The 12,583-nt window shown below is 38.9% G+C and overlaps 1 protein-coding gene across 1 annotated transcript; it reads right to left on the reverse strand.

Moving 5' to 3' along the window:
* Positions 1-2,106: 2,106 nt before the first annotated feature.
* On the reverse strand, positions 2,107-4,183 carry LOC129776482 (tubulin gamma-1 chain). The gene is made up of 3 exons (XM_055782151.1): positions 3,946-4,183; positions 3,663-3,865; positions 2,107-3,601 (listed from the first exon to the last, which is right to left on the reverse strand). Exons 1-3 carry the CDS (start codon positions 3,992-3,994, stop codon positions 2,489-2,491), a joined length of 1,365 nt encoding a protein of 454 aa, XP_055638126.1. The 5' UTR covers positions 3,995-4,183; the 3' UTR covers positions 2,107-2,488.
* Positions 4,184-12,583: the final 8,400 nt, after the last annotated feature.

Consider the following 12,583-nt stretch of genomic DNA (forward strand, 5'->3'; position numbering starts at 1 on the left):
AAATTATTGCCGGTCATAAATTCAGAATGGACGAATATTTAAATAGCGTCCGGTAAACAATTTAATGCATGCATCATTTAGGATGCATTTTTATTACCCTTTTCCATCCCTAGCTGCGCTCAGCCAGATACACCAGCAGGGTGTAATAAAATAAAAGGATGTTATTTAGAGCGAAGGATGGAAAGGGGAAATCCAAGAATAAGATAGGCGCACCGACGAGGTGCTATAAACTTAAGGTATTTTCTTAGGGTAGTGCAGCCGTCTCAGACTGCACGTTACCATACGCTAGAAGAAGGGACAAGGAAGGTAGATGATCTAAACGAAACCGATATGTTATCGGTTTTCAAGAGAGAGAGAGGAGATGTTCCTCGTCAATCTTAGTTTAAGGAACCATGTATATATTGTGAAACTTTTGAATAAATTTTTTAGTATTGTAACAGAACTCACGCGAAAGCGTTAAAATTTTTCTTTCAATAGAGAAATTTTTCATACGGGAAGAGACAAATACAAAAAAATACAGGAGGCTAAAATCGGACCATCCCTTCTTCGGGTTTTCCGCATACCAACAGATTTTGCCTTCCTTTTTTATTTATATAGACTATGGAAAGAAATACTATGGAAAAAACACAATAATCATCACATTTGCAGTACATTCGTTCATTTTCAGTAGGGCTTATAATATGTATATAAGTACCATCAAAACACTGGGTATCTTGAATTTGTCGAGGAAATGTTGTTTTGTTTCATTAAACGATGTTGTATCCAATTCGATCAATTTTTCGCATAAGCTTCATTCCAGAAGGGGCATCATTTCATTGAACACAGATGAAACTGTTGGTTGAGCTATACCAAGTAAAAAGTTTTCTCCTTCATTACATTAATTTGGTACGACCAGAAACCATATGATTCAAAACGGTCGCTAATTTCAAACCTGCAGGGGCAGCAGTGCATCTGAAAGTTGTTTGGAACACGGTTGTATCCAAAATATTTCCAAATGCTTCTCGACTAAGTCTGATATGCTACCGAAACCTTGAAACAAAAGAATAATTATTATTATTTATATCGGAAACGTATATAAGACAAACTCACTCATTTTCACTTAGCGAAAGAGAGTCACTTTTATCCCTCAACTCCCGCCTCTGTGGAATAAGCGTGCTCTCTTCTTCCCTATCGCTGTCGTCAAAAAACATTTCGCGACCTTTTCTTTCTAATCACAATTCTAACATAATATCAAACTAAATTTGTTTTTCGGCATTGATATTTGCAATAGCCGTAAAGTTTGCTTTGTTTACAAATCCAAACATTTGACATTTATCTTCGAGACGAATTTTGCTCGAAATCTAGTACACTGAAAATATTAACTCGAAAAAGATACATAATACTAAAATCAATTCGATTCGAGTTTGAATTATCTCGAAACGATTTACGCAATGTCACCCCACGCCCGATCTAAAAATGTCATCATGTGATCTTCGTGGAGGTGTGAGATAGGAACAGTAGCAACTAAAGGGAAGGCTCCTACTCTAGTGTTGATCCCCAATTGAAAACCATTTTGTTCCTCTATTATAGTGACTTTCAACACTTTTGGCTGGTTCACCGTGAAGTGACGTTTGTAATCAGGCCCAATATCTTAGTGCTTTCACGGTCATCCGACGACACCACTGCAAGCATATTTATAGAAGTCATTTTTTGACGAAAAAAATGTTTTCGAGATAACAGTAAATCTCGACGTTTAATGCAATTCGAAAACATTTGGCATAAAGCATTTTTTGGAAAACCCCCATTTCATGTACTCCTCCTTGGGTGATTTTTCGGTTTTCAAAAAAACTCAAACTTTGACGACTGTGCAACACTAGTAAATGGAGTCCGATTGAGCTGATACTTTGCATAGGTTTTTTTTAATGGAAATTTTTTTTAGAATGTCACGTTTGAAAATTCGAAGGTCACTTTTATCCCATACATCCTTTGGCACTCTAACGTGCATATACCCCTATACCCCCTCCCTGGGCAACATGGACAAGCGTAGATATTCTTTTCCCCGGGATGTAAAGGAAGCAAAGGCAGTTCTCGAAAACGGTAAGATAGGTGTAGTAAAAACTAAACACATTGATATTATTTTTTTATTCAAAGCATGCATGTGCATCATTTAACAGATCCAAACTCATTGAGTTGTTGTAGAAATCATATACCGATTCCTTTGCCATTTCACAGTGGAAAACCTGTCCTTTAACGAATTAAATTGATTTCGATAGATTTCCTTACACACAAGCGCCTTTTCGTATTTCAGATCTAATCTAATCTGTGGATGCGCTATATCTAACGTTGTAACAGGTAAGCCGGCGTACCTGGTTAAGCCAGAGAAGCAACAAAAGATATTGAACATGTTAGAAACACTAACAAAACAAAACACTGAGTATTATAACACTCGGAAGCAGTAACGGAAGGAACAAGGACGCTAACGTATTCTCAATTCGCATATGTTTTCACTTCACTCTCCGGTCGTTTTTTTGGCATGCCAGCTTAGATAGTTCGCCTGGGTGGCAGCTTCGTATTCCTGCACGAGTGCATCCACTACGTCACGACTCTCGTCGAACTCACTCAAATCATCCTTGAATTTGTCCTCGCGCTTAAACTGATCGAGGAAAGCCCCTCTTTTGCATAGTTTATCGTACTGGTTCAGGGCTCGTTCGAACAGTGAACAGATACTGGTGTGATTCGCAAGCATTAGCCCGGACACACGATGAGCACTCTGGACGTAAGGACTACTACGTGACAATGCGACCTGAATACTGGCTGGACCCCAGTTGATAAACTGGGCAAGCTTTCGCTCGCGGATGCGCTGAATCGATTTGTGCACCTGAGTCGGATTTACTTCGCCCTGAATTATGTTGAGAATAGAAATATATCGGTGGTGATTCGCCTTATCAGGTCCAGTGGACACCATCATGTTCTTTGGTTGTAGCAAGCGTCGCATAACGTCAAGAACGGTGGTTTTCTGTACACTCACAGTGTCCGTGTCGGTACTGAGTGGGGTATAACCGGTCATCAGAAAATGTAGCTGCGAGGTTGGAATCAACGGAGCTATTAGCTCGATCAAATTGTTGTTCATGTAGGAAGGATATCGAAGGGTGGTAGTGCTTACAGACATTATCGTAGAGACCAGTGTGTTTATCTGAGTAAAACTGGGATTCTCTAGATGCAACCTATCAGTGGCAATTCTGTTCAACGCTGTGTTGTCTAAAACAACAACACAATCCGCACAACTCGTGAGCCTCTTCAGTGTCAAAAGGCTGTTGTAAGGTTGCACTACAACATCACTGATCTCATCTTGATTTGGGAACACGCTGTATGTTTGCACTAGTTTCTTCGGGAAGTGATCCGATAATCGTTCCATAATGTATGATCCCATTCCAGATCCCGTTCCTCCAGCAATTGAATGGCATAAAACAAACCCTTCTAAACTATCGCTTCCGTCAGCTTCTCGATCAATGATATCAAAAACTTCTTCGTGTAACTTCTCCCCTTGACTGAATCCTGATGCCCAATTATTTCCGGCACCTCCACCATCCTTCGAGAGGTAAACATTTTCGGGATTATACAACTGCAATATGCATGTTTGCGTGAATAAGGGACTACAAATAACACTCCAAACCGTTCTTTACCTTAGCATAGGGTGATGACATAATTGTGTGGATTACGCGCGGCTCGAGATCCAACAGAACCGCCCGAGGAATGTAATGGTCGTCATCTGCTTGATAGAAGAACACATCTTTCCGGTCTATGCCATCTGTTGCGAAATCCTGCAACACACCGGAAGGTGAAATTCCGTGCTCCAGACATAGACGTTTCCAAAATTCGAAGCCAACTAAGGCACACAGAGGATTACGAAACGGATTAGAATATTCTATACTATACAGAAAAAAAAACATGTAAAGTAAAACATACTCTGATTGCCGCATTGTCCCAGTTGCAATGTTATTATTTCGCTAGGCATTTCAAGTGAACAGCAGAGAAAAATAGTTAACCTTGAACTTGTAATTAACGGCAGACGAAACAATGTTTGGTAATTACAGAAACAACAAAAACATGAAATCTTTATTCTATATTATTCGCTAAAGTTGCGCTAAAATTCACAATCATTTTTTTTTTAATTTTGCCGTTAAATGTGACGTCTGAATCGACAGTAATCATTACTGGGCCTTTTCGTTGAGAATGACTTACTAAAAGGCATACGCTCGACCAAGGCGCTTAGAAGTATATCCTAAGGTGGGCCAACTTACTAAAAGCACTCTTCAGCCATCTTGGAAGTCTACTGTGTTTTGTTTGTAAACAAAACACAATACGCTAGTGCCGTTGCTCGCTTCTGATCAGTCTGTCTCTTTGACGCCTCAAGCAAATAATTCCCCTTCTGTTTTCTTCAGTACTGTTTTCATATACCGCTCCTCTAACCAACTTAGTGACGAAACGGCCTCACCTAGTACCATAGACACGTCTTGCCCTCGACGATGGGGTTCGAAAATGTCCACCCTTGTTCACGTCATAATCAAAAATTCATAAGAATCTGTTATGCATTTTCATGAACTTTCACACTTTCCGTTCACCCCGCGTACTTTGTGTTCATCAATAAAAAGGTTGAGCTATAGCTAGATGTCGAATTAGATGTAACTCACTGTATTTAGCTACTATTTGTAAATTTTATATACAATACACTCGATAAAAAAAAATGGAGGAACAGAGTGCGAAGTCGTAGATTTTAATTAATTTTTGACATGCTGTAACTTCCTGAAAAATCAACCCATATCGATGGGATGCGCATCAGCTACATCGTTCGTTTCGAGAGTCGTGTAGGATTTTTTACTTCTGATACGATTTGCGATGCTTCTTTCGTTTACTCCAAAATTTGAAAAATCGACTAGAAAAAACGGCTGAACGTATCAATATGAAACGTTCAAAAATGTTTAGGGAACACACTAGACTAAAAATTTGCCTACAGACATTAGAACTTACTGCAATATTTGCAGAATTACAGTAGATTTTGTAAAGCACTAGAAAAATCTTGTTTGCAGCACTTTTTTGAAAGCGATGCAAGAAATTTAAATAATTTTATTTTCGTCGAAGTAACAAATTATCCTTGTGCAGAATTTATTGGAATTTTCAAAACTGCCTTCGATTTGCGGTGCGATGGTTTTTTATTGAATTATTTATCATCAAAAACGAAGGGGTAATTTTTGATTCAAACTGGGATATCTCTGTGTGGGAAGTTTCTATAGGAACGTTCTTTTAACCAAATGGAAGCTGCTTGATAAGATTAATTGGATTTGCTGTTGAATTGTTGGTAAGCAAAACATTATGTTAGTCCAGAATATTTTTGAAAAAACATAGAAAAATCGATGTTTCATTTCTTACCGATATTGTTGCCCACTACACCTACAAACACCAAGATAAAAATATGTATGTAAATTGATCTTTCACGAAGTTACAATATCTGAAAAATCACTTAAAATTTCCGACTTCGCACTCTGTTCCCCTAATTTTTTAATCGAGTGTATATATTCGTTCGATGTTTGAAAATGTCATCAGTATGCAACCCAGCAAACATTAAATCGTATAATTTTGCACGTGCCAAGTCTTACAAGAAATCCGAATAAATCATAATCGCATATAATATCAATCAAAGTATGTATCGTGTATATTTGAAATCGCATAAAATGTAAAAACTTGATTTTAAATACCATTATCAAATTAAGTCGCAATTCGGTATAACCCAGCAAACATTAAATCGCATAACAAGCGTATATATAACATCATATGCCCTAAAATTTGGTTGGCATATAATGCGCCTAACTGGCATATTCATGCAAAAGTGGAGGCCATATACATACATGGCAAATGCCTACCGAATTTGTTTGGATGAATATGCAACTTTGACCGGCTATAATAGCGATTACCCAGCAAACATTAAATCGCATAACAAGCGTATATATAACATCATATGCCCTAAAATTTGGTTGGCATATAATGCGCCTAACTGGCATATGCATGCAAAAGTGGAGGCCATATACATACATGGCAAATATTTACCGAATTTGTTTGGATGAATATGCAACTTTGACCGACTATAATAGCGACTTTTGCCATACTCATATACGATTTATTACAGACATAGGAAAAAAAACAAATGGCGCAAAATATTTTCGTGAAATGTTTATTATAGCCTCACGAATCGCCATTTTTTTATGAGTTAAATACTCATATAAAATAATGGCGCAAAAAATGTTTGTAGAAATAATAATTGTTTGATTGACTTGTGTTGGGAGTGGAATATGAATGTTTGAGATGGCACAGATTGATGTTTGGTGAAAACTGCTCCGATGTGGGTTCGAACTCCGGTCGTCTGGATTATCATCCACCAGCTATCTCGCGCGGCTATCTGACATTTAATTCAACAGCGGTTAATACTTTCGAGTGCATCAGCATTTCATTGACATTTCAATATGATGTAATATGTTCTTTATTAGGATCTAATATGATTCACTGTTTCATGATTTTATTCAGCATGCAACACGATTCACTACAGTACTGAATAGATTTAAATTATACGCTTATACGACACACAAACTGCATCAACGTAATATACGCATATGATGCGGCTTAAATATATTTTACGACAATGTGCATCATAAAATTGATGTTTATTATACCGAATTGCGACTTAATTTGATAATGGTATTTAAAATCGAGTTTTTACATTTAATGCGATTTCAAATATACACGATACATACTTTGATTAATATTATATGCGATTATGATTTATTCGGATTTCTTGTAAGACTTGGCACGTGCAAAATTATACGATTTAATGTTTACTGGGTATGTTGACATTGAATTGCGATCTAATATGAATATATTCATGAATTGTCAAAGAACCAAATACAACTTTTGCCATATTCATATACGATTTATTACAGATATAGAGAAAAAACAAATGGCGCAAAATATTTTCGTAAAATGTTTATTATAGCCTCACGAATCGCCATTTTTATATATGAGTATTTATGTTTGTAGAAATAATAATTGTTTGTTGGGAGTGGAATATGAATGTTTAAAATGGCACAGATTGATGTTTGGTGAAAACTGCTCCGATGTGGGTTCGAACTCCGGTCGTCTGGATTATCATCCACCAGCTATCTCGCGCGGCTATCTGAAATTTTATTCAACAGCGGTTAAAATTTTCGAGTGCATCAGCATTTCATTGACATTTCAATATGAAGTAATATGTTCTTTATTAGGATCTAATATGATTTACTGTTTCATGATTTTCTTCAGCATGCAACACGATTTACTACAGTATTAAATCGATTTAAATTATACGCTTATACGACACACAAACTGCATCCGCGTAATATACGCATATGATGCGGATTAATATTACTATTTTTTTTCCATTGTCAATTTATTGATAAATATTATTTACAGATATACATGTTTACATTTCATTATTCAATTCATTCTCAAGCGCTAATAAATTTATGGCTCCTTCGGTTCTATGTATGTGTTTTATATATACGACGAGCAATTTTAAAATGCTTATTCTCTGTGTTGTCTGCATATTCCCTAGCGCAGGCCTTAACAATTGCGAGAAGGATAAAGTTCGCCAACCGTTGAGAATTTCTCTTGTTTTACGCTGCATCAGTGTCCACGCAGTTGCTACTCGACAACATTCGCTGAATTTATGCTGCAGAGTTTCCGTTGTTCTGTTACAGTGTGTACATATTTCGTCGTCCGCCCTTCTTATTATAAACGAAAGTCTACGATGCTGTGTTTTTTCATTCATATCGTATGTAAAATCGTTTCATGTATCGTTTCATTCATATCGTATGTAAAATGGATGTCAGATGGAATACACATCAGTACCAACATTGGTACATTTTACTACATGTTGTTCGTAACTTAGACGATTGTCATTCTGGCAACCGCGAAGAAAATGAAGCATTATCATTTTAAATTTCAACGTGCGGATAGCAACAGCATGAAGGTAAATTATTTTGAATTATTTTTAAACATAAATTATAGAAGATTTTTTACAGGAAATCTACGTCCATTAATTTTGTCACGAGCACATTTTGCTGGCAGCCAACGATATGCAGCATTTTGAACTAGTGATATTATGGCTGATTGGGTTGATGTGCTTCTCGCTTCTCTCGATGTTGAAGGAATCGGCGATCCTGACTCAGAACCTTACCATGCCAACCGCGAAGAGAAGGATGAATCTTACTAAGAACTTTCAATCGGTCTACACGGCTGGTGTTGTGCTCCAAAACCGTTCGCTCCATGTCGCTGTTGGCATCGCTCTATGAACCCGAAGAAGCTGGTTGAGGTAAATTCGGTTTTGTTTGGAACATATTCCTCAGAATAGCTTATTGATCAAATTATTGCAGGTTAAATTTTCTCATCTCTCACAGAATATGACGATGCAGAGAACGATCGAACTATAAACTGCCGGACGATATGAAAACGCCCACAAAATACGGGGAGTGAATTTAAAAAGAATTATCGATTGTTGGAGCACTACCTCGCGGGATTCATTCTAACAATGGCGTTCGACGAGGACGAATTCCGTCACTGGTTCTAAATCAGGTTCAGAATGGTATCATCAATTGCTTTGTAATGGAAGAGAGATGTCGATGCTCTATGCTCGCACCTTCCTCTTCACCCCGTCCATAAGGTTCTGTACAACGTCAGGTTGTAGTTTTTTTTGAACAGAAATCCATTTTCTCTTAAAGTCCGCCTCCGATTTGACAACTTTTGGGTTCTTCCGGAGGGCCTGCTTCATAATCTCCCAATATTTCTCTATTGGGCGAAGCTCCGGCGCGTTGGGCGGGTTCATTTCCTTTGGCACGAAGGTGACCCCGTTGGCTTCGTACCACTCCAACACGTCCTTTGAATAGTGGCACGAAGCGAGATCCGGCCAGAAGATGGTCGGGCCCTCGTGCTGCTTCAATAGTGGTAGTAAGCGCTTCTGTAGGCACTCTTTAAGGTAAACCTGCCCGTTTACCGTGCCGGTCATCACGAAGGGGGCGCTCCGCTTTCCGCAAGAGCAGATCGCTTGCCACACCATGTACTTTTTGGCAAACTTGGATAGTTTCTGCTTGCGAATCTCCTCCGGAACGCTGAATTTGTCCTCTGCGGAGAAGAACAACAGGCCCGGCAGCTGACGAAAGTCCGCTTTGACGTAGGTTTCGTCGTCCATTACCAGGCAATGCGGCTTCATCAGCATTTCGGTGTACAGCTTCCGGGCTCGCGTCTTCCCCACCATGTTTTTTCGTCGCGGTTAGGAGCCTTCTGAACCTTGTATGTACGCAGGCCCTCCCGCTGCTTGGTCCGCTGGACGAATGAACTTGACAAATTCAGCTTATTGGCGACATCCCGGACCGAACTTCTCGGATCACGTCAAAACTGCTTAACTACGCGCTTGTGATCTTTTTCACTGACGGAGCATCCATTTTTGCCGTTCTTCAGCTTCCGGTCGATGGTTAGGTTCTCGAAGTATCGTTTTAGTACTCTGCTGACCGTGAATTGGACGATTCCTAGCATCTTACCGATGTCCCGATGTGACAATTCCGGATTCTCGAAATGAGTGCACAGGATTAATTCACGACGCTCTTTTTCGTTCGACGACATTTTTCCAAATTTACGAAAAATTGACAGTGAAGCATGGCCAACGTGATCTATACACTCTTATCTGATTATAAGCGAAAGCTGAATATATAATTCCTAAAAATTAAATTTCTACAGCGTTTTTTCCGTGATGCAATTTGATGTGACACACCCTTTATTTACCAAAAAATTCGTCATATATACCAATCTTTTCTGAGAGTGCGCAAACAGTTCGTTCTGAACCAGTTCTTTCGTACCGTTCGTGAACGGTTTGCCCATTTCTAGTTTCTACTGTGTATTGTTATCAGCGAGCCGAAATAAATATGGTAAGTATATGTTGCTTTTAGCTTGAGTTTCCTTCGTCGTTTTGTGTGCGTGTACAGATAAATCATGCTTTAGAAGAATTGTTCATTGATTTTTGATTTTGTTTATACACTGGAGTCGCTTTTTTAGGGGGCCGTCACCGTCCCGTCTACTATTCTCTTGGACTTATTTTGCCGACGTCAAAGTTGCCGGTGATTGTGTATGTGAATGCTACCATGCGATTCCCATGGGAGAATATTTGACATTTCATTCCTTCACGTTGACTCCACGGTGACGGGACGGTGTGTATGTAGCGCAGTTTACGCGGGGGATAAGTGCCGTGTAAAAGAAAACCGCGTAAATTCTAAATTCTGCGTAAAAACCCATTTTCTAACGATTGATTGAATTATTACAGTTGCTAATCAGTGATACAATACAAACATATTTCGTGAAAAATCACATCAATTAGCATATTAAACCTGTTTACATTGGAGTCACTTTTTACGCTGTTTATACATGCCGCGTATAAAAACCACGTACATTTTGAAATCTGCTTAAAAAAACGCGTTAATTCTGAAATTCGCTTAAAAACCATGTAAAAAGCGACTTCTGTGTTTATTTATATTTACCACAACAGTGGTATTGTTACAACCAAGGCGCCTCTATATGTACCAGGTGAAACAATCATATGAAATGCACTTTCAGCCATATTGGAAATGCTGTCGGTGTTGTTTACAAACAGCATCAGAACGCTGCCGGCGGCTCTGTACAAGCTGCTACGACGCTTATTCGAACGATGCCTACTATGTTCGGGTTTCGCGAATTTATGTGAATAAGTAGAATGATTTTGTAGAATTTCATTCTCATATCCACTACATGTGAAAATCGCATGTGAAAATGCAAAAATGGCGTATCCTAGCAATAACAAAACAAACAACCCCCGCTCCACAAACCGTAATCCCCTTCTTATTGAAGTGATGATGTTGCTTCACCTGTTATACATTGATATAAGCGCCTTGGTTACAACGAGAAAAATTACAGGAGGTTGTGTCCAAGATACGACCGCATTCTAGACGTAGAACTACGCTGTTATTTTATATAAGTCGCTTGTTTATATCTTCGGATATCATTCTATAACGCTTTGGCGCACAATCTTAACGTCTGATTCGCCATAACGTCAGTTTAATGCATTGATGCATCCTCAAAGGCACCAACGAAGCCCTTATGATAACGGAAAACAAACAATGTTAACTGCTTGGAAAAAGACTGAATTCTGCCACACAGCTTGTACCCTGCTGTAACACCCTTCGATGCGAATTCGCTGATGAGTTTGTCAAGAGCGACCGCCTTCACCACCAGCGGGAAGAGCTTGATTTGGTTGCTGCCTGGGTAACGGCGTTTACATGTTCGACCGACGCGCCGAAATCACCTACTTCGCTGTTGTTCGATGCGGTGTCACACTCGCGAAGGCTCGTTCAGTGCGAGCGCTTTTCACTGCACCAACATCGTGTGCATCATTAGATGACGCTTAACTCGAAATTTTATTGCCCCTGGCAATGCGTTCGTTTTTTTGCAGTGCTCGAGCCTGCCTTCCTCTTCTTCTTGCTCATCAAACACTACGCGAAGTGTCCAATTTATGACGCGGAAAGAAAAACACACGATACGAATAACGCCAAAAACGAACTGAAAAAACCACACGACGATATCCAAGTTGGATTACCACTGGTGGGGTCCAATCTTAGATCGAAGCGCAGCGAAAGCAAAGTGAACTGGATTGCTCAACAGTCCGATGCCGAATGGAAGTTTGCCTCAGCGAGATCCACTGTTCATACTCTAAGCAAAAATTCCCCTTCATTCTTCTACTTTTTCTTTGTTCACAGAGACTTGAAATCCTACGATTTCTCCTTCGTTGGTCGTCGATAAGTTTCTCATTACTGACTGCTCTGTTCCGGAAAGCACACAAATGTACAGAACAAATGTATGGGAAAATGAAAACGCTAAAAGTTTTCATGATTTTTAACCATTTACAAACCAGGGAATTCTAATGTATAGCATATTAAACAAATCTTACGGAATTTCCGATTCGTTTAGTATGCAAATCGCCAAAATCCTTTCGCGGCAAAAATAGTTATCAACGTTGACTTTATTTCATAAAAACGTGACCTGTTTTCTGATTTGGCACCCTTAATGAAAGACGTAGTTCTACGTCAAAAAAAGATGAAAAGATAAAAATTACAGAGTTTCGCAAAAATGCGATTCTGAAATCGATTTGAGCTCAATTGTTTCCGTTGTGACATTGAATACGCGAAGGAATATCAACACGCAAATTTACCAATGCCGTGTGTTTTTTTATCCCATTTATTTATTTAAGGCTTATTAGCATTTTTGATGTAACAGAGCCGAATTTTAATCGTGTACATGTCACATGGTTATCCTATCTATAATTAGCAAATTACACATTTGTCATTCACCAGTATTCCTTCTATACCATTACATATGGTGCATTTACACAGTAGCCATTTAGGCGTAAGAGTATTCTTTCTGTTCTTCCATTATCCAGTTGGACCACCAGACAGCGGAGACAGTTGATTGATCATTGTTGAGTTATTTATAGAACAGCAGC

Source organism: Toxorhynchites rutilus, chromosome 3, assembly GCF_029784135.1.
Source record: "Toxorhynchites rutilus septentrionalis strain SRP chromosome 3, ASM2978413v1, whole genome shotgun sequence".
NCBI classification, from domain to species: domain Eukaryota; kingdom Metazoa; phylum Arthropoda; class Insecta; order Diptera; family Culicidae; genus Toxorhynchites; species Toxorhynchites rutilus.